General features: G+C 45.1%; 1 protein-coding gene across 2 annotated transcripts in view; it reads right to left on the bottom strand.

Moving 5' to 3' along the window:
• LOC144500649 (MAGUK p55 subfamily member 2-like) overlaps nt 1-24,059 on the bottom strand; it is a 645,619-nt gene that overhangs the window by 324,522 nt on the left and 297,038 nt on the right. For both annotated transcript variants that reach the window (XM_078223925.1, XM_078223924.1), the window contains exon 2: nt 23,357-23,481. In XM_078223925.1, the coding sequence (XP_078080051.1) occupies nt 23,357-23,387 (31 nt within the window). In that variant the 5' untranslated portion in view covers nt 23,388-23,481. The remainder of the gene's footprint in view (nt 1-23,356; nt 23,482-24,059) is intronic.

Here is a 24,059-nt window from a genome sequence, read left to right as displayed (position 1 = left end):
AGCGCGGCGTGTGATTCTCCAGAGCCTGTCTCCTTGTCTCCAGCTTCTTCGAGGTCTTCCACCACGTGCGATTCCAGAGCGCCGCCATTCCTGACGACGAAGACGCCAGACACGTGCGACCTGCAGGGGCCGCCACTTTTAGCGCCACCGACCACATGCGATCCATGGGCGCAGCCATTTTGGTCGGCACCGACCGCAGACGACCAGCAGGGGTCATCATCATCAACCATCTCAGCTGCCTGCAGTTGCACCCAAGACCCAACGGTGACATCAATCATCCTGGACCAGGCCAAGCCTCACAGACTCGACAAGTCCATGATGGGCATAGAGGTAAATGGACGCCAAATTCATTGTTTGTTTGACAGCGGGAGCACGGAGAGTTTCATTCACCCTGACACCGTGAAACGGTGTGGTCTCCGAGTACGGACTGTCAGACAGACAATTTCGATGGCGTCGAGGTCCCGGTCTGTTACCGTGCTAGGGAGCTGCGTGGTCAACCTAACGGTGCGGGGCACAGTTTACGAGAACTTCAGGCTCCTCGTGTTACCGCACCTTTGCGCTCCGATACTCCTGGGACTAGACTTTATGGTCCACCTGAGGAGTGTAACCCTGCAGTACGATGGGCCACTCCCTCCACTTTCAGTGGGAGCACAGCAGCCTCCAAATTGCCCAGCGCGCTCCACGTGTAGCCTCTCGACACTCAGAATCACCCCACCATCTTTATTCGAGAATCTCGTGCCAGGCTGCAAGCCCATCGCAACCAAGAGCAGGCGTTACAGCGCTGAGGATCGGATCTTTATTCGATCTGAAGTTCAGCGGCTCCTCAGGGAAGGGATCATTCAACCTAGCGCTAGTCCATGGAGAGCGCACGTCGTGGTGGTTAAAACTGGAAACAAACCCCGGATGGTCATAGACTATAGTCAGACCATTAATAGATACACGCAGCTGGATGCATATCCTCTCCCGCGCATATCTGACATGGTCAACCAGATTGCGCAGTACCGGGTGTTCTCCATCATTGACTTGATGTCAGCTTACCACCAGCTCCCCATTCGCCCAGAGGACCGAAAATACACGGCCTTTGAGGCGGATGGTCGTCTTTACCACTTTTTAAGGGTTCCCTTTGGCGTCACGAATGGGGTCTCGGTCTTCCAGCGTGCAATGGACCGAATGGTGGACCAGAATGGGCTGCGGGCTACCTTCCCGTACCTGGATAATGTCACTATCTGCGGCCATGACCAGCAGGACCATGATGCCAACCTCCTTAGATTTTTATGCACTGCGTCTCGCCTGAATCTGACCTACAACAGGGAGAAGTGCGTATTTAGCAAGCGCCGCCTAGCAATTCTCGGATACGTGGTGGAAAACGGGGTCCTTGGCCCTGATCCAGACCGTATGCGTCCCCTCCTTGAACTTCCCCTGCCCACTAGTATCAAAGCACTGAGAAGATGCTTAGGTTTCTTTTCATACTATGCACAGTGGGTTCCCAAATATGCGGACAAAGCATGTCCGCTCATCAAGTCTACCTCCTTTCCTCTAGCAACAGAGGCTCGCTTAGCCTTTGAAGGGATAAAAGCCGACATCGCGAAAGCCACGATGCACGCTGTTGATGAGTCCATCCCCTTTCAGGTGGAGAGTGATGCATCTGATTTCGCCCTGGCCGCCACACTTAACCAGGCGGGCAGGCCCGTCGCCTTTTTCTCTCGCACCCTCCAAGGCCCTGAAATTCGGCACTCTGTGGTGGAAAAAGAGGCCCAAGCCATTGTGGAGGCCGTTCGGCGTTGGCGCCATTACTTGGTGGGAAAACGATTCACCCTGCTCATGGACCAGCGGTCCGTGGCGTTCATGTTCAACAACACGTTACGGGGTAAGATCAAAAATGACAAAATCTTGAGGTGGAGAATCGAACTCTCCACCTACAACTATGATATCATGTACCGTCCAGGGAAGCTCAATGAGCCCTCAGACGCCCTGTCGCGTGGAACATGTGCAAGTGTGCAGGAGGATCGATTACAGGCCCCCCACAATGATCTCTGCCATCCGGGGATCACTCGGCTCTTCCATTTCGTAAAGGCCCGGAATCTACCCTACTCAGTGGATGATGTCAGGTCCATAACCCGAAGCTGCCAGGTATGTGCTGAATGCAAACCGCACTTCTACCGACCTGACAGGGCACACCTCATTAAGGCCACTCGCCATTTTGAAAGACTGAGTGTGGACTTCAAGGGCCCCCTCCCTTCGACAGATCGGAACGTGTACTTCCTCAACGTGATTGACGAGTACTCACGATTCCCTTTTGTCATTCCCTGTTCAGATATGACCGCTGCCACGGTTATCAAAGCATTACGGGATCTTTTCACCCTGTTCGGTTACCCCAGCTATATCCACAGTGATAGGGGCTCGTCATTTATGAGTGACGACTTGAGGCAATACCTGCTCTCAAAAGGGATTGCCTCAAGTAGAACTACGAGTTACAACCCGAGGGGGTAACGGACAGGTTGAACGAGAAAATGCTACAGTCTGGAAGGCTGTCTTACTGGCGTTGAGGTCTAAAGGTCTTCCAGTCTCCCATTGGAAAGAGGTACTCTCTGATGCGCTCCATTCCATCTGCTCCCTCCTGTGTACGGCAACCAACGCTACTCCACATGAGAGGATGTTTTCCTTCCCTAGGAAGTCTTCCTCTGGGACCTCATTACCATCTTGGTTGATGTACTCAGGACCTGTCCTCCTGCGGTGGCATGTTAGGACCCGCAAGTCCAACCCTTTGGTTGAACAGGTCCATCTCCTCCACGCCAACCCTCAATATGCCTATGTGGCATATCCTGACGGGCGGGAGGACACGGTCTCTATTAGAGATCTGGCACCTGCAGGGGACTTGGAAACCCCAGTCGCTCCCACACCCCTAGTTAGGGACCCCCTGAGGGAGGGAGGGGGGGGGAGGGGGAGGAGGGAGGGGGGGAGGGGGAGGGAGGGGGGAGAGGGGGTGTGAGGGGGGAAGAGGGGGAGGGAGGGGAAGAGGGGGAGGGAGGGGGGAGAGGGGGAGAGAGGGAGGGAGGGACGGCAATTGGAACGAGAGCAGTTCATCAAAAAGAATTTCCTCTGCAAGAGGCATTTGAAACATTATCAGAATAATTGAGAATTTCAGCAAGTGTGGATGAGGCTGTGAGGTTAGAGAACTCACCAGTGAAGTGAAGGAGAACCCTCTGGGTTGCACACATCCACATAAACACAAAATAACTTCAATAATTATTAAACACACAAAAGTAATTGTAAAATGCTTTCATGTTTTAATCTGTCAGCAATTATAGTCAGAAAAATGCCATTGATAGAAATCCTGGATGCAGCAACAAACCTGAGAACACGACTGAGGTCTGCAGTGTTGGGGCTAACCTTTCTGACCACAAGAAGGACTCAACTGCAATGGAGGTTAGAAAAGCCAATGGAATCTTGCTGTGCAGATTGAAGATGTTAATAAACCCATTTAATGGCAGGAAGTAGGCTGCACACTCCATCAGCGACCTAATGCTAGGTCAGTAAGTTTGGACAATATTAATATGAATTTGCTAAAAGCTACTCTGGGCAAGGGAACACGGCTCCTGGGAACAGTGCCAGGAGCAATCATTTCACTGTTGAGCTGGATTGAGCAGTGAGTGTTTAATAAATATGTAGCACTGGACTCAAATATCTGCATCAAGGTGTGAGGCACAATACAAGGTGCCCTATGGAAATCCTTCAACCAAATAGGAGCAAATGACCATTGAATAAACTAATAAGGAAACTCTGGTGCTTTGATGACCGCTGCTGGACAGTACATACCCAAAGTCAGCTATGAAAACAGATTCTTGTACATCCCATACTTTGGGGGCAATTTTACCATTTATTATCAAAATGCTGGGCGGACTTGAAACTGGGAGAGTTTCAGATCTGCTTTTGGGGCATGTTTTCAGGCCCCCCCCCCCATACGCACTCTGCTTGCAAAATTTTGAGCGAACCTGTTGCTCGCTGCAGAAGCCTGTGGGTGGGGCTTAACACGCCCAAAAGCCTGCAGAGGGAGGTAGTGCGCATGTGCAGGCCTCTGATACTGCACACCTGCATTAGCAGTAGCAGAAAAGAGAGAACGCTCATAAAATGGCACCAGTCGTGAAAACCAGGGCCGATCGTGCTAATCGCTTTACGCCCCACTTTACGACCACATCGACCACAGGGCGGCACGGTAGCACAGTGGTTAGCACTGCTGCTTCACAGCTCCAGGGACCTGGGTTCGATTCCCGGCTTGGGTCACTGTCTGTATGGAGTTTGCACATTCTCCTCGTGTCTGCGTGGGTTTCCTCCGGGTGCTCCGGTTTCCTCCCCACAGTCCAAAGATGTGCGGGTTAGGTTGATTGGCCATGCTAAACTTGCCCCTTAGTGTCCTGAGATGCGTAGGTTAGAGGGATTAGCAGGTAAATGTGTAGGGATATGGGGGTAGGGCCTGGGTGGGATTGTGGTCGGTGCAGACTCGATGGGCTAGATGGCCTCTTTCTGCACTGTAGGGTTTCTATGATCGCACCCAAAGCACGATGGTAAAATCACCCCCCAGTGTCAAACATTACTGGATCCTGATCAACTGCTGCCCATATTCTGCATCTCGAACAGCCATTTGAGGGGGTATCATGCTTTCATACACAGCGGCAACACGCTCAGATACGTTATGGTTTGTGATGCTGTTCACTCTGCTGCTCTTAAGCTTTTCAAGGTTCCTAATGTTCATCTAGTGAGCCCTCAACCTAGAACTGGTTAACTGTCCACTGGCCAGTTAACTGACCACCCTCCGTGTTTAGAGAGTGAGGAGTGGCTGGAGGAGAGAAAGAGATTCTATTTAGGGAGGGAATTCGCCAAAGTGCATGGGGAATCATCGGCATCTCTGACTATTAGAGGGAAAGAATTGGTTATACATCTGAGGGACACCATTTAGTATCAAGCATGGGGCAGACAAGGAGGCGAATCCCAACTCGACCTCAACTGGAACAGGAATTGAATAATGTTGACATTATTCTGAAGCACATACTCATCATGTAGCTAACTCAGCTAACCAGCCCCGTGTCTGAGTGTATATTATATATATAGTATAATAGATCAATATATATTATTTATGTGTACAATATAGTAGAGAGAATGAGAATGTCAGCACGAGAGGAAGTGAAAAGAGCGCGAGGTATGGAGGAAATTATAGCAAGACACTGAGAGAGAGACACAGAGAGAGAGAGAGGCAGAGACACAGAGGGAGAGACACAGAGGGAGAGACACAGAGAGAGGCAGAGACAGACACAGAGCAAGAGACAGAGGGCGAGAGATACAGAAAGTGAGTCAGCAAGAGAGCCAGAGGGAGACACATAATGAGAGAGACACACACAGAGTGAGAGAGACACACACACAGAGCAAGAGAGACACACACACACAGAGCAAGAGAGACACACACACACAGAGCAAGAGAGATACACACACAGAGCAAGAGAGACACACACACACAGAGCGAGAGAGACACACACACACAGAGCAAGAGAGAGACACACACACAGAGCGAGACATACACACAGAGTTAGAGAGACACACACACACAGAGCGAGAGACACACACACACAGAGCGAGAGAGAGACACACACAGAGCGAGAGAGACATACACACAGAGTTAGAGAGACACACACACACACAGAGCGAGAGACACACACACAGAGTGAGAGAGACACAGAGAGCGAGAGAGAGACACACAGAGACAGAGAGAGAGGCAGAGAGAGATATCAGAGGGGCATCACGATCCCCCGATGAGTCCCCTGGTGGACCTCCTCCTCTCACCCCATGCATAGCCATGTCCCACTTGCAGAGCCCCCCCTTGCATAAGCCCCCCATCATTGTGCATACCCCCACCCCATGGTCATAGCTCCACTCCCACTCAGGCTCCACCCCCTCCCCCCCACTTAGGCCACACACTCCTTGCACTGCCTCGGTACACTTATGGTGCCCAACCAGTCACTGCCAGTGTGCTAGGTGGGCATTGCCAGGGTGCCACATGGGCACTGCCAAGGTGTCAGGCGGGCAATGGCAAGGTGCTAGATGGGCACTGCCCAGGTGACCCTACCCAATGGGCACTGCCTGACCATGCCCTCATACACCTGGGGGCTTTAATGGCCTCTAACGCCCCTGACTTGGCCATCGTGCTTGGTCTCTGCTGGTGGAGACCAGCAGGAAAAGCGGATGATGCCGTCCCAGAAGCGCTAATAGGATTGAAATGAAGTCAATCCTATGGTAAATCATCTTTGCACAAGCCGCTCTCATCGGCAGAACAGAGCCGGGAACATTGTGTGCGATGCCCAACCAGCTCGCACCCAGTGCAAACTCGGTTTTTGGCCTCGCATGCAATCTTACCGGATCGCCGCACCGATTGACCAGTATAGCGAGCCGGTAAGATCGCGCCCAATGTCCATCACCAAGGGTGGCTCAGTAGATTGAGCTGGGTGAGGCCTCAACTAAGTCTGCACAGAGGGTGTGAGAACCAACAAGAGGGAAAACATCACCATTCTAACTGCCGCGGATGCATCTGTCCATGGCAGCACTAGTAGGGATGGCCACCACAATGTATCTCCTTCACTCTGAGGTTACTCTCCATCATGTTGTGTGGCACTATCACTGTGCTAAATGGGATAGATTTCAAACAGATCTAACAACTCAAAACTGGGCATCCGTGAGGTGCTGTGGGCCAGTAGCAACAGCAGAGTTGGATACAACACAACCTCTAACCTCATGACCCGGTAAACCCCTCACTCTCCCTTTAACACCAAGCCAGAGCATCAACCCTGGTTCAATGAAGAGTGCAGGAGGGAATGCCAGGAACAGCACCAGGTATACCTAAAAATGAAGTGTCAACCCGATGAAGCTACAGCACAGGACAACTTACATGCTGAACAGTGAAAGCTGCATGCGGTGGACAGAACTAAGTGATCACACAACCAATAGGTCTGCAGTTCTCCCACATCCAGTTGTTAATGGTGGTGAACTATTAAACAACTCACTGAAAGAGGAAACTCCATAAATATCCCTATCCTCAATGATGGAAGGGCCCAGCATATCAGTACAAAAGACAAGACTGAAGCATTTGCTACAATCTTCAACCAGAAGTGCCAAGTGGGTGATCCATCTCGGCTCCTCTGGAGGTCCTCAGCGTCACACATGCCAGTCCTCAGCAAATTCGATTCACTCCATCCGAGGTCACGTACCGACCGACTCAAGAACAGCTTCTTCCCTGCTGCCATCAGACTCTTGAATGGACCTACCTTATAATAAGTTGATCTTACTCTACATCCTAGCTATGACTGTAACACGACATTCTGCACCCTCGCCTTTCCTACTCCCTATGTACTCTATGAATGATGTGTTAAAGAAAATTTTGAAGAACCACCTACATCATGGCAAATCCACACAATATTACTTTATTTTGCACTTACAATGGCAATTGGGAGTAATCAGAAAGATCTACTCAAAGTTGTTCTGTTGCAGCCATCGAAATCAGATCTAATCATAAGAATACATTCAATTCAATACCAATCTAATCACATCAGCCATCTTTTATACAGGTCTAATCATACAAGTATATTCAATTCTATACAGATCTAATCACATTCCTCAATACAATGGATTTCCTTTCTTGTTTGCCCAATAGGTTCTTACAATGTTACACCCATGCTTTTAGCTTTCTTCCTAGACCCTTCCATTTTTGTATGCCTTCACTATATTCGAGTCATGCTATCCTCTCTAACCCCTGTCAAGTCATGCTAACCCATATTTTCTTAGTTAACCCATTATTTATATTCTACTTTCTCATATGTTTTGTCTGTATAGCGTGCAAGAAACAATACTTTTCACTGTACACCAATACATGTGACAATAATAAATCAAATCAAAACAAAGTCAGAAGTGTGGTAGAATACTCTCCATTTGCCTGGATGAGTGCAGCTCCAATAACACTCAAGAAGCTCAACACTATCCAAGATAAATGAACCTGCTTGCCTGTTACCTCACCCACCATATTAAACATTCACTTCCTCCATCAATGATGCAATGATCAATGTGGCAGCTGTGTGAACCATCTACAAGATGCACTGCAGCAACTCGCCAAGGCGTCTTCAACAGCATCTTCCAAGCCTGCAACCTCTGCCACCTTGCAGATACAAAGAATAGCATCATGTGCAAGTTTCTTTCCAAGCCACACACCATCCTGATTTGGAAGTATATCGCCGTTCCTTCACTGTCACTGGGTCAAAATCCTAGAACTCCCTCTCGAACAGCACTGTGGGTGTACCTACATCACAGTTCAATGCAGCCACTTACATCATCTTCTCAAAGGCAATTAGGGATGGGCAATAAATGCTGGCTAAGCCAGCGATGGCCACATCACAAGGATAAATTAAAAACAATGTTATGAGGGAGAGAAGGGAAAAAGGATGAGACACAGGATAGAAGGAGAGAAAGGGGGGTAGAGTGACACTAGAGGAAGAATGAAAGAGAAGAGGAAGTGAGAGAAAGTCAGAACGCATGTTGCAGAAAGCATGGGGTTCTTTGGCTGTAAAAGGGAATTTAGAATAATTTGGGATTAAAAGACTAACAGATCAGGATAGATTGGATCAGAGTGAATAGAGTTTAGAAAAGTCACAAAGTGCCTGGAATATATTTTACAAAGGTACTGTTTGAATAGAGACACATATAACCACTGTTAGAGAATTTAGACAAACATTTTTGAAAACATATTATATTGTGTATTAAAAGCATATACCTTGGCTAATGACAATTCTTTAAGGTATGATGGGACGTAGTCAAGTAAAAAATTATCCCATTCCTTGGAACGATGCAGCTACTAAGCGAAGGGAAGAGCAACTCTTATTAGTATCATTAGACAGTCCTAATGAATAGAATATTCACTAACCAGGGACACACCAGGGATCCCTGACAGTTCTAATGAATAGGATATACATTACACTAGATAGGAAGGTCTGGGAAGAGAGTGTCAGATGACTGTGAGAAAGACTTTACAGTGCAGAAGCAAATCATTTGGCCCATCAAGCCTGCACCGATAACACCCAGGCCCTAACCCCATCACCCCATGTATCTACCCTGATAATCCCCCTGACACTAGGGGCCAATCAACCTAATCCGCACATTTTTGGAGTGTGGGAGGAAACCGGAGCATCCAGAGGAAAGCCACACTTGGAGAGAATGTGCAAACTCCATACAGCAGTCACCCGAGGCCGTAATTGAACCTGGGTCCCTGGTGCTGTGAGGCAGCAGTGCTAACCACTGTGTCACCCTTAATTGGCTCAGTTTCAAGGGTCTCTGAAAATCTGCAGGCTAAAGGGAGTTGAAGATTGCAGGATCCAAAAGGCAAGTAGATTGAGTTTACCATGAGCCTTACCAACAGTCACTTGGGTCACTGTCTGTGTGGAGTTGGCACATTCTCCCCATGTCTGCGCGGGTCTCCTCCGGGTGCTCCGGTTTCCTCCCACAGTCCAAAGATGTGCGGTTTAGGTTGATTGGCCATGCTAAATTGCCCCTTAGTGTCAGGGGGACTAGCAAGGATAAATAAATAGAGTTATGGGAATAGGACCTGGATGGGGTTGTGGTCGTGCAGACTCAATGGGCCAAATGGTTTCCTTCTGCACTGTAGGGGTTCTATGATTCTATGGATTCTATGATTTAGCAAAACGTTATTACTGTTGGTGTGTGCAAGGAATGAAGATTGAACTTTGATTGAGTTTTTTGAAGTGGAAGGTAGATGAGGGCACTGCAGTCGATGTTGTCTACATGGACTTTACCACGGCCTTTGACAAGGTACTGCATGGTAGGTTGTTGCATAAGGTTAAATCTCACGGGATCCAGGGTGAGATATCTAAATGGATACAAAATTGGCTTTTTGACAGAAGCCAGAGGGTGGTTGTAGAGGGTTGTTTTTCAAACTGGAGGCCTGTGACCAGTGGTGTGCCTCAGGGATCAGTGCTGGGTCCACTGTTATTTGTCATTTATATTAATGATTTGGATGAGAATATAGGAGGCATGGTTAGTAAGTTTGCAGATGACATCACAATTGGTGGCATAGTGAACAGTGAAGAAAGTTATCTCCGATTGCAACGGGATCTTGATCAATTGGGCCAGTGGGCTGACAAATGGCAGATGGAGTTTAATTTAGACAAATGCGAGGTGATGCATTTTGGTAGACTGAACCAGGGCTGGACTTACTCAGTTAATGGTAGGGTGTTGGGGAGAGTTACAGAACAAAGAGATCTGGGGTACATATTCATAGCTCCTTGAAAGTGGAGTCACAGGTGGACAGAGTGGTGAAGAAGGCATTCGGCATGCTTGGTTTCATCAGTCAGAACATTGAATACAGGAGTTGGGATGTCTTGTTGAAGTTGTACAAGACATTGGTAAGGCCACACTTGGAATACTCTGCAGTTCTGGTCACCCTATTATAGAAAGGAGATTATTAAACTAGAAAGAATGCAGAAAAGATTTTCTAGGATGCTACTGGGACTTGATGGTTTGAGTTATAAGGAGAGGCTGGATAGACTGGGACTTTTTTCTCTGGAGCGTAGGAGGTTGAGGGATGACCTTATAGAGGTCTATAAAATAATGAGGGGCATAGATCAGCTAGATAGTCAATATCTTTTCCCAAAGGTAGGGGAGTCTAAAACTAGAGGGCATAGGTTGAAGGTGAGAGGGGAGAGATACAAAAGTGTCCAGAGGGGCAATTTTTTCACACAGAGGGTGGTGAGTGTCTGGGGCAAGCTGCCAGAGGTAGTAGTAGAGGCGAGTACAATTTTGTCTTTTAAAAAGCATTTAGCTAGTTACACGGATAAGATGGGTATAGAGGGATATGGGTCAAATGCGGGCAATTGGGATTAGCTTAGCGGTTTTTAAAAAAATGGTGGCATGGACAAGTTGGGCCGAAGGGCCTGTTTCCATGCCGTAAACCTCTATAACTCTATGACTCTATATGCAAGTTAGCACTCCGAATAGGCGAGAATAATTATTCCAGGTTCTATATTTGAATTGAGAAGAGGGCACAGTTTTCACATCAGTTTGTGTTAAACCAACAGAAGTGCATTGGAGTGTAATCCTTAATAACATTATCTTTCAACTCATTAAGTATCAAACGTTCAAAGGCAGGCAGCTTTGTAGCATGTCCAACAATTGATGATTGATGCTTATACAGTGGGGACCTCCCTCCACGGACTGCAATGAGATTTTGTTTCAATCTTTTCACAATGGGATCATGCTCTTTAAGTTTTAAAGTTTATTTATTAGTGTCACAAATAGACTTACATTAACACTGCAATGAAGTTACTGTGAAAGTCTCCTAGTCGCCACACTCCGGCGCCTGTTCGGGTACACCGAGGGAGAATTTAACATGGCCAATGCACCTAACCACTACATCCTTAGAACTGTGGGAGCAAACCAGAGCACCCAGAGGAAACCCATGCAGACATGGGGAGAACGTGCAGACTCCACACAAACAGTGACCCAAGCCGAGAATCGAACTGGGGTCCCTGCGCTGTGAGACAACAGTTCTAACCACTGTGCCACCGTGCCACCCATTATTTACCAGTTCTGTAAATGCAACCCACAGGAAAAAGGGGGTGGGGGGGGGGGGTTGCAAAATCCACTTTGTATATTTTCCACAAGGCGGACAGTTGCTGAGATAAAGGGTATCCTACACAAGCCCAAATGAATTGGGTCACTGCAGGGTTTCAGAGGAACCTGTGACATACCGCTAAAATTACATCCTGCATACAGTTCATTGGCATCAATGCCAAGCTATTTTCAACATGGGAAACATCAACGAAACAGCGATGCCAAATCCTTAATCTGATATCCAAATAAACTAGAGTCTGAAGTATAAGACTGGCCCCATCCACAATTCTTTAAATGATTCAGTTCCTTGCAATGTGCAAAGTGCATTCAGGACACAATTTTATTCTCAGGTGATGTGGCACACAATTGAAAACTTTACACAAAGTACTTCCCATTTAACAGTATCCTGAAATGCCTCACTACCACCATCCCTTCCAGAGAATAGACATAGTTGCAGCAATGTTGAATTCTCTGCTTTTGAGGAAAATCTAATCTTGGACCAAAGTGCCATAAAATTCCCAATGCTGACTGATTAAAAAGAACAACATTTGGAAAATATTTTGAGCTATTGTACTTGGAAATCTGTCCACTATGAATCAGAGATATATGAGATGACAAATTAGTCAGCATAATGTGTGAAATTGAATTTTGTCGCAACATTAAAGTAGATTATTTGAGGATGGGGCTTGAGAGCTGAGTGCCTGAGTAAACAATTGAAAGTTGCATGTAAACCTGTATCATGTCCTATACACTCAGGACATGCCACAATGCCAGTTTGGTGCTACCAACTATATAGAATAGGATCCCGACAGTGCAGAACGAGGCGATTTGGCCTATCAAGCCTGCACAAGCAACAATCCCATCAGGCCCTCTCCCCATAACCTCACATATTTACCCTACTAATCCCCCTGACTCAGGGGCAATTGAGTATGACCAATCAACCTAACCCACACCAGAGCACCCGGAGGAAACCCATGCAGACACGGGGAGAACGTTCAAACTCCACACAGGCCGTTACACAAGGCCGGAATTGAACTGGGATCCCTGGCACCTTCAGGCAGCACTATGCCACCGTGCCACCCTTCCAACATGGTTGGAATTTGTGCCTGGATCTGCACTGATGGGCAGACCACAAGATAATGGTCAACTTTCAAGAAAATTTCCCTAGTCAGAAATTATTTTGGGTGTTAAAACCAGTAAATACAGCATTATTTCACTGTGTTTGGATTATGGGGGTTGGCGGGGGGGGGGGGGGATGTGATGAGGAAAAGTGCTGGTATTTTCCTGCATGTAAAATGCAGCAATTTAGAATTTTTGCGTAAACCCCCAATTCAGCAACTTTTATTTAAAGTGATGAGATGATACAAAATATTGCTTTGCTATTGGCATTTAGTACAGATTTGACACATTCAACCAATGTGACTCATGATAATATGACATGGATCTATGATCTATGATAACATGGCTATCATTCCTACATCATTATAGCAATATCTACACTTTAAAAGTACTTAATCAGGCTGCAAAGCACTTTGTGACATCGTGGGGTTGTGAGAGTTGCCAACAAGTCTTTCTTCCTACAAGTGTGTCTCAAACCTTAGCGTCACAGCACACAACAGCAGAATTTCCCCCCACACTCCCACCTCTCAAAGAGCTTCATAACATCATAAAACAACTGGAGTGGGGTGCTGTATTGAAACTTATGGAATACCGAAAGATCTGGATAGAGTGGATGTGGGAAGATGTTTCCATTAGAAGGAGAGACTAGGACCTGAGGGCACAGCCTCAGAATAAGGGGATAAGAACCGAAATGAGGGAGAATGCTTTCAGCCAAAGGGTGGTGAATCTGTGGAATTCATTGCCAAAGGAGGCTGTGGAGGCCAAGTCATTGGGTGTATTTAAGACAGAGATAGATAGGTTCTTGATTGGTAAGGGGATCAAAGGTTATGGGGAAGAGGCAGGAGAATGGGGTTGAGAAACTTATCGCCCATGATTGAATGGCGGAGCAGACTCAATGGGCCGAATGGCCTAATTCTGCTCTGATATCATATGGTCTTATGGAGGGAGAGGGAAGCCATTTAGTCCATCAAGTTCATTCCTTTCACATACCTTGTAGAGTTTGCATGACTGTAACTTATGGAGGGGAATTCCTCAAATTACTTCTCAAAGGTAACTGAGCAAAAGTCCAGAGTTTCAATCCAACCTGTTCATGTTTATAAAGTCCTTGAGCAACTTCAAGTGTTTGATACTCGCATGAATGAACCAAGCTGGTATATGAAAGCATAATTCTTAATGTTTCAATACACTGCCTGGTAGCATTAACATAATTGACATCCTCTGTGATATAGCATTCAACTCAATTTTCTAACGCGCTGAGAATCTCCTTCAAAATGAGAAAACATTAACACAACATTAACAAATGAACATTAAAAAATGATGAATTATGCTTTGATATTCCATTTACAGTTGACTTCAATCAATCCAAAGTTATTAAAAATTTAACAATGCACACGGACTCTCCAAATATCCTTTACAGTGTGTGTGAGGGATCAGTTACTTCTCATAGCCCCCATCGCGTGGCGGCAATTGGATGGCACACTGCATTTGATTGTCTTTCTGTGTATTTAGCCTTTATACACAAAATGTCATGCCAACTCCAATAATTGTTCTGCTCTTTTTATAAAGAGCTCTGTAGTCTCATCTCCAATCTCAGTCGACGTTTGTGTGATCTGTACTCATGTCCGCCAGAATAATAAATTGCTTACTTCTGCGGTATTCCTGCCTCTCTCAATAAACAAGGATATCCATCCTTTAAAAGGGAAAAGGCAAGTACGTTGTTGATGTAGCATCACTTTCTCCCTGCAACTGGTACCATTGTGTTTACAAATTACACTGTGGTACTGTGCGAGTGTGTGCAATGCCAATTAGAATTAGGATGACGACTGAGGAGAGGAAGTCTTTTTTTTAGTTGTTCATTATTAATAAACATGATGCACAAAATAAGAGCTGTCATCATCAACAATGCTCAAGGATTCAAGTATATGTATGGTATTCCCTTGGACAATATTTCTTGTACATACAAGGTTTTATTTCCTCCCAATTCAACATAAAATATATACCCAAGTACACCTCACAAGATCACAATCTGAGAGAGGATTCCGTACCATTAACCTACTTACTTTCCCGATCTTGAAACACTGTGGGCAGAATATTCCCATCCTGCCCACCATGGGAACTGTAGAAGGCAGGACACGGACCATGCAAAGAAAGGTCCATTGACCTCAGGTGGGACTTTCTGGTCTTGGGGTGAGCGCGGCCGGAAAATCCCGCCCTTTGGGTGCAATCTTACCTGCCGCTCACGCCATGCTCCCGCTGCAGCGAGGTCGGAGAATTTGGTGGCCAGCCAAATCTCCGTTCACTGCAGCAGGATGGGAAAATCCCACCGGTGTGAATGGTGATAAGATTCCGGCCTAGTAGTCAGCACGGGCCAAATGGCCACTTTCAGTGCTGTATGATTCTATGAAGTGACGCTAACTAAAGTCCCTGTCAGTTGATTATAAATCATTAAACTAACTGTTTTTCTGCTCATCATATGTACTTTTCGTCTGCCTTTCTCTGCTATGCATTGAGAAAATAGGCAACACAGTTACCAATATCAGCCTGCTGGAGTAATTTATCATTTAAATTTCAAAGTAATTCTTTCAGCATGAGCACATTTCAGGAAGTGATTAAATCCATTCACAGGTTCAATGGTAATCTTGTTACACCGCTGAAGGACCATTTTTCTTTTAGTCAACAAAATATCAAAAACATTGTGTAATGCTTGTAAAAGTCCGCTTTTTGCTCTGAGCAAGTTTAATTTCATCTGTGCCTGATATTGATTAACAAACGTTTATAACATTCCTGGTTTCCAAACTTTAGTACTGCTGTTGATTCATTTAAACAGGTCAATGCCTGTGGCAAAATAATCCAAACAGAAATCTGGCAGAAATGCATTACCCAATATCCTCAAATTGGATACAAAGAAAAGATGAGGAGAGTCATTCGACCCATCCAGCTTTGGCTTACAAATCTATCACAGCATTTCCATACCACATGAATGACCACAAAGTTCTTGTCACCACAGTGAAGCATTTTGAGTCATTCTAAAGTCATAAAAGGAGATACATAAATACATCTTCTTTCCTCTGCATGTATGGCTCTCTTCCCATTCACCACCTTCACTCCCTCTGCAGCCCAGCCCTGTGGCCATTCTCTGCATTGCTTGGAAAATTCCCTGATTTCTCAGTGAACAGAAGCAAGTACGATATTCCAAGTGCTGGCATCATGTTCTCAGGCCTATGTTTTATTGACTTGGCAATATTCCAGGTTTATAGTTACACCTTTCTAATGGTACCTGCACACTTCCTATTTGGAATTTAAAGATGGCTGGATCAGATACCACATCCCCCCCCCCCCCCCCATTCAAACTCAGTCTTAAATTCATAGAATCCCTACAGTGCAGAAGGAGGCCATTCAGCCCATTGAGTCTGCACCAACCACAATCTCACCCAGGCCTGATCTCCATCACCACACATATTTACCCTGTTAATCCCCTGACACGAGAGTCAATTTAGCGTGGCCAATTAACTTAGCTCGCACATCTTTGGATTGTGGGAGGAAACTGGAGCACTCGGAGGAAACCCACATAGACATAGGGAGAATGTGCAAACTCCACACAGACAGTGACCTGAGGCCAGAATTGAACCCAGCCTTTGATCTGACAAGTTGCGATGTCAATGAAAATCATAATGCTTATGTTTTGTTTTCTGAAGTGTGAATGGAGTAAGATGTACTTTGTGCATGATTTGAGATTGACTTAGTTCCAAGTGAACAGCTTATAAGTACTCTGTTGATGTACAGTCCGTGCTTTTACCATAGAAACCATTCTCAGGCTAGACATAATGACCTCCAATGTCACTTGCTAAAATGTATACATTTAAAATTTTTTTATTCCTTTTCCTTTTTTAAATTTAATCTGTTCTGGTTTTAATAATTTAAGACATGGAAGAATAAGTCCCCTTCTCTCTGGCCCACCATCACTGTTTGGGCTTTAAGCTATCTGAGCTTCATAATCTGCACTTTTATCCTTAAGCCTACCTTGCTACTTCTCTCTCCATTTTCAAATTCTCCTCAAATCCTTGGTGTTCCATCATACATTCAGCTCACCTCCCTCTAATTGGGTGGGGTCAGCAGAGAGCTGCCTTTGCAAACCACGGGCGGCACAGTGGTTAGCACTGCTGCCTCACAGCACCAGGGACTCGGGTTCAATTCCGGCCTTGGATGACTTTGTGGGGTTTGCACGTTCTCCCCATGTCTACGAGTGTTTCCTCTGGGTGCTTTAGTTTCATCACACACAGTCCAAAGACGTGTGGGTTAGGTAGATTTGCCATGCTAAATTGCCCCTCAGTGTCGGGGAGATTATCAGGGTAAATACATGGGGTTACGGGGATAGGGCCTGAGAGGGATTATTGTTGGTGCAGGCTCGATGGGCCAAATTACCTCCTTCTGCACTGTAGAGATTCTATGCTTTTATGACCACAGCCAGAGAGAGAAGGTCTCTCATCAAAGAGACAAAAGATTGTGGGAAATTGGTCCTGACATGGTCAGAGGGGAATAATCATCAGGACAGGCTTTACTGCTGGTGGGGAATTTCGGGAACTCTCAAAAATAAATGAATGAAGCACCGAGAGGCATTCTAAGTTGCTACTCGGCAAAAGTGAAAAATGTGGACTCATGAGTAGCTCGGAGGAACAATGGACTATAATTCCACAATGAGTGTGATGTTTGATGAGTGTAAAAGAAGAATGTTCCTCTCTGTAGTTTAAAGTATATGCTACCTATAAAAATGTTTAATCAATTGTGTTTTAGCCATTTGTTACAGTGAAAGATTTAAAACATGAAATCCTCTTGTGCCGTTCTTTCAGAACGCTTGACTCCCTTTTAAAATGTTACTGGTCCCGACAGGAATCGTTACACCACTTCTCGCAGCTATTTTCTTCCTCTGTTATATGAAATGCTGGAAGTTGGCAAAGGAAGTTCTATGTTTACACTACGAGGAAAACAAACACACAACGCCCCAAATTTTTTGAAGGAAAGGAAGATAAACACTGGATTTGACCATATCTCATCCCGACACATTGTAAAATGCTTCACATCCAATGAGTTAGTAAAGTCACTCATTTATGTAACCAAACCTGGCAATCAATAATGTACAAGAGCTCATAAATAGTGAATGCGATGAGAGAATTCCATAGTTTTTTTGTTGGCATTAGCAATGGGAAGAGGAAAATAATTAAAGGGCTACATTCTTTATAGAGAAAAAAAATTCACGAAGATATTTTTTTAAATGTACAATACAAATGAACAAATTGTAACAATTTTACATCATGTCATAGAATCCTTGAATCCCTGAAGTGCAGATGGAGGCCATTTGACCCATCGTGTCTGCACCAACTCTCCGACAGAGCATCTGATCCAGGCCCTATCCCCGCAACACCATGTATTTACCCCCATTAATCCCCTAACTGCAAATCTTAGGACACTAAGGGACAATTTACCATGGCCATTCCACCTAACCTGCACACCATTGGAGTGGGGGATGAAACCGGAGCACCTGGAGGAAACCCGCGCAGACACACGGAGAACATGCAAACTCCACACAGTCACCCGAGGCTGGATTCGAACCCGGATCCCGGGCGTTGTGAGGCAGCAGTGCTAATCACTGTGCCAATCTGCCGCCCACAGCTGAACTACTAAACAGCACTTTTGGCTCATTCTGCCCTCTCAAGCAAAAATAATTTTTGGGGGGGATTTCTGCCCCTCCATTCTCCCCCACAGCGCCGTGTTTCCTGGTAGCGAGAGGTGGCGTGCTGTTGGCTAGTGAAGGGACCTTCCATTCCCACCGCTGTCGATGGGATTTCCCATTGAATCCACCCCACGCTGCTGGAAAACCCGCCGGAGGTGCACCGTCAGTGGGTCCAGAAGATCCCGTCAGCTTGAAGGTTTGGAAAATCTCGCCCAAGATGTTTCATAAAGGCTATGACGCTTTAAAGTATTGCTTCTATTCAAGGAAATACGGTAGATTCAATTCATTCATTCCACACAATTCTCAAGTTAATTTCAGTAAGTTCCAAATTTACGATTCGCCATAATTCAGTAAAGTACCAAAAATCAGATTTATTTCCACTGCTTCCTACATATAAATTCCTGTCATGGTTTTATTAATGTCTTGGTGGGCTGTGCTATTGCATTAATTTTATATAGCTCTCTTGCATTTCATATACAGACTAATGTAAACTGAGAGACTGATTTATCACCGTGGCCCCGAGCCTTTATTCCCAAGTAGTTTGGACAATTTCAGACCAAGATTTACAAAGGAGCCTTCAGCACAAACTGTGCATTTAGAGTTGCCACAAACACTGGCTAATGGGAAAAACAAACAGAGACAACACAGAGCATTCTGTGGAACCGCAGAAGGCTGTGGAGGCCAGGTCATTGAGTGTCCTTAAGACAGAGATAGATAGGTTCTTGATTAATAAGGGGATTAGGGGTTATAGGGAAAAGGCAGGAGAATGGGGATGAGAAGAATATCAGCTATGATTGAATGGCGGAGCAGATTCGATGGGCCGAGTGGTCTAATTCTGCTCCTATGTCTTATGGTCTTACTCAGAGGTACATGTTCAAGAGTTAAGCTCAGTTTCAAGCTCTAATGTTCAGGCAGTCCCGAAAGAAGCTCTCAACTCAAAACCACACTTAAAAAAAAGAAAATAAATTTTATTACCACAGAAACCCATTCTGTTTTTCGGTTCTGAAAATACTGTAATTCTATTAGAGAATAAAAAACAGTAAAAACCAGAAACATTTGTGCAATTTGACTCTTCTTTAATCGAATCCCTTAAGTGTAAATGACCTTAGCCTACGGTTCACTGTTAGCCTTGAACCTTCACCCCACATAATTTGCTAAAAAAAAGTTACATTGCAGTATTTGTCCCAATAGAAAAGATATAGAATAAGTTCATGAAATGGAAGCGTTACATCAACACCAAGCATCGCTTTTTCCTCACAGATGCAGCCCAGCAGAGCCAGGGAGGAGATGGTCTACTGGTATTATTGCTAGACTATTAATCCAGAAACTCAGCTAATGTTTTGGGGACCCGGGTTCAAATCCCACCACGGCAGATGGTGGAATTTGAAATCAATGAAAAAGAAATTTGGAATTAAGAATCTATTGATGACCATGAAACCATTCTCAATTGTCAAAGAACTCTATCTGGTTCCCTAATGTCCTTTAGGGAAGGAAATCTGCCATCCTTACCTGATCTGGCCCAAAATGTAGAGATGCTGGCGTTGGGGACAGCACAGTAAGAAGTTTCACAACACTTTAACATGGTGTTGTGAAACTTCTTACTGGTCTGGCCAACATGTGACTCCAGAGCCACAGCAATATGATTGACTCTCAACTGCTCTCGGGCAACTAGGAATGGGCAATAAATGCAGGCCAGCCGGCGACGCCCATGTCCCACAAATGAATTTTTAAAATATTCAAGTTCATAGAAATCATAAAATCCCTACAGTGCAGAAAGAGACCATTCGGCCCATTGAGTCTGCACCGACAACAATCCCACACAGGCCCTATCCCTGTAACTCCACACATTTACCCTGCTAATCCCTCTAACATACACATCACCGGACACTAAGGGGCAATTTAGCATGACCAATCAACCTAACCTGCACATCTTTGGACTGTGGGAGGAAACCAGAGCACCGGGAGGAAACCCTCCGGAATTAAGCACAAAACCTTCATGACTGGAGTAGAGAAGGAGGCTGGTACATATATTGGTCGGTTCAAATATGTTTATAACCAGATTTGTGTGCAACAGGTCATAGAAATGTGCCAAGCTTTATTGGAGGCTTCCTATAGTAAATTTGACTTTCAGATATAACATAAATGGAACACGGGGAGAGGAGTAGGCCATTCACCCCTCAGGTCTGTTCCACCCTTCAATCAGATCATGGCTGATCTGTGTCTGAATTGCATCTGCCTGGCTTAGCTCCATAACTTTCAAAACTCAAACAAAAGTTTATCAATCACTTTTCTGAGGTTGGAATGGTGCTGAGGATCTTTGCTGCGTCTTATCCAAGATGGGGGAACTCATCTGCCAAGTTAACATAAACAATGGTGCAGCTTTTGCACTGGTTCCTGGTCAGAACCATCAGGTACACCGAAAACTGAAAAGGACAGGTGGCTTAATGAGTCAGTGCGCCGTATTGAGCTTGACAGATTAGCGCCATTTTGCGCAATCCCGAGCCTTTACCATGTTAGCTGGTCTCAGCATTGTAAGGGGCCTTTGTGTTTCCTGAGCACTGGAGTGCCTGGGAGGACCCAGAGGTAAAACAATAGCCAAGGTATGTGATCTCTAATCAGAGAGGCTTGCTGGAAAGCGTATATATGGACATTAGGTGAGAGTAGGATTAAACTAGGCTACAAAATCTTTTTTTCCCCATCCAACCATGCAGGAACAGTCAGCTGGTCCCAGTTGCTTGGGAGCACACATGAAGAATGGCTACCTAATTGAAACGCTGGAGTCCCACCAGTGAACGGATGACAGACAAAACAGGACAGATATAGGATAAAAGCCAATTACTGCGGATGCTGGAATCTCAAACCAAAAGAGAAAATGCTGGAAAATCTCAGCAGGTCTGGCAGCATCTGTAAGGAGAGAAAAGAGCTGTTGTTTCGAGTCCAGATGACCCTTTGACAAAACTTTTATCAGACGTAAGGTATACAGAAATAACAAAGAGAGCAACCAAAATCCAATGTAAGATGACTTGTCAAATAAAACCATTCCAAGGCACTAAAATTTCAAACAAATTCCATGTTCAAAACGATTGATTTTAAAAATTGACATTGATGTGAAGAAGCATTTGAAGAATTTGACTCCTGCAGCTCAGAGTACATAACACACATGAAACAGAAATGTTTTACATGTTTGTGGATACTGAAGGTGAGTGTCATGAGGTGGGCCTCTTAGAGTATGAGCTCCTTGATTGAGGTAATGATTGCCTGCCCAATTGGGGAGTCTTACTTGTATATATATATATATATTGAGGAGTGTCAGGACCACTGACACTCCGGATTCTGACTTTGTACCTGAACCACTCTTCGAAGCGGAATTGGGTTTGTAAATAAAGGGAATCTGGTAAAGAGACACCGGCCTCTGAGGAGTTATTTCAGTGAGAGTCACCATTTTCTTAAAACATTTCAAAAGGTCCTGCTCCAACAGACCTCGAACGCAATTAAACGAGAGCTCATGACTCCAAGCCCAAATGGTATATAATCATTATCTGCTTCCACATTCCGAACTCAGGCCTCGATTGACTCTGAAGTTGCATTGACACTTCTGCCTCACTGCGTTGTGAGAAGTAACGCCACGGCGCAGTAAAACGCCCCACAATGCAGCTCAGATTGCTGAGCACGATCAGACTTGTCAGCTTGTTTTGCATTTAATTTATCTTTCAAATATTAAAAAAACGGTTCTTTAAGTTTAACAGCAAAGAAACGTTTGTACGAACAAACTTCAAGGAAGTACTTATTTAGTAAATCACATTCCTAAGCATGTGCATATTAATGTGAAATCTCAGAACTGCATTCACGTCTGCAAACAGCAGCTGAGTAAGAAACAAACCGATACAAAGAGAGGCAAACAGCATTTTTGTAGTTTAGCACATTAGAATTGTGTCAGAAACAAACCTGGCTTCTTTCACACAAGGACTTAACAATTCACACCCATCGCTCAGTATCACGAACACTGAAGTTTGCAACATTGATATTAGGGTTAATGATATTCAGTTTCAGTTACTGGAATGATTGGATAAAAACTTCAATCAACTCAGGAGTATTAATATTGCTTTCTGAAAAAGCAACACAGATGGGGAAGGTTTCAAGTTAAAATATTTAACATACGTTTGGTTGGTCTTTGTAGTTTTAAAAAAAAATCAGAACACACATCCAATTATTAGCACATGGAAGAATTTCTTGTGTTTAACTTGAAAAATTACTTCCTTCCCGGGGGCACGAATAACAATATGATTTAAATTGATTTAATTTCTCCATTCCCAAGGATTATCAGGCCAGTTCAAAAATACTCAGGCAGCACAGTGACACAGTGGTTAGCATTGCTGCCTCACAGTGCCAGGGACCCGGGTTCGATTCCCGGCTTGGGTAACTATCTGTGTGGAGTTTGCATGTTCTCCCTGTGTCTGCGTGGGTTTCCTCCGGATGCTCTGGTTTCCTCCCAGAGTCTGAATGACGTGCTGGTTAGGTGCATTGACCCGAACAGGCGCTGGAGTGTGGTGACTAGGGGAATTTCACAGTAACTTCATTGCAGTGTTAATGTAAGCCTCCTTGTGATTAATGAATAAACTTTAAACTTCTAAATAACAACAGGCTATCTAATTTATTAACCCTGGTTAACGCATAGGAGTGTAATCAGACAACTAAAAGAAGCCAGGAAGGAAAATAACAAGAGTTAGAATTATCTATTGTATTCACTTTTCCTACACAGGACCAAGTGCCAGTTAACTGTCCCCAGACATTAAGTTAAAGTACCAAGGCTTTTCTGAGGTAACCATTCCAGCAAACAATTCTTTGTTAAGTCACCTGTATCCGAATGAGCTGAAGCCACAGGCATATTGGTACCCGTCCTCCAAAGACAAAGACTCTCCAGTTGCAGTTGGAATGCTAGACTTCTACAGGTTAGATTTATTCTTCATACAATCAAGTAGCTGTAAAAAAGGTACAAAGTGTTAGTGGGGTTGAGTTGGAAACAGCTGCATAAAGACAAACACCTCCTGTGCTCTAAATTCTAGGATTCTATGAACATAGAACAATATTCAGTTATAAAGTCACTACGGCAGAGAAGGGGGCCATTCAGCCCATCGAGTCCAAGCTAGAGCAATCCATGCCCTGCTGGTCTATTTCTCAAAGAATCTCATAGAATCCCTACAGTGCAGAAGAGGCCATTCAGCCCATCAAGTTTACACTGACTCTCTGGCAGAGTATCTTACCCAGGTCCTCTCACCCACCTGTAACTCCACACGTTTACCATGGCTAATCTATCTAACCTAGACATCTTGGGGCACAAAGGGACAATTTAGCATGGCCAAGCCACCTAACCCGCACATTTTTGAAGTGTAGGAGGAAACCAGAGCACCCAGGGGAAACCCATGCAGACACAAGGATAATGTGTGAACTCCACACAGTCACCAAGACCGGAACCGAACCCAGGTCCTTGGAGCTGTGAGGCAGCAGTGCTAACCACTGTGCCATTCCCTCAACTGCACATCAAATTTCCTTTAGGGAT

The sequence above is a fragment of the Mustelus asterias genome, chromosome 11, assembly GCF_964213995.1.
Source record: "Mustelus asterias chromosome 11, sMusAst1.hap1.1, whole genome shotgun sequence".
Classification (NCBI taxonomy): Eukaryota; Metazoa; Chordata; class Chondrichthyes; order Carcharhiniformes; family Triakidae; genus Mustelus; species Mustelus asterias.
Note: the sequence above shows the minus strand (reverse complement) of the source record. Positions and strands in the feature narration are given on the sequence as shown.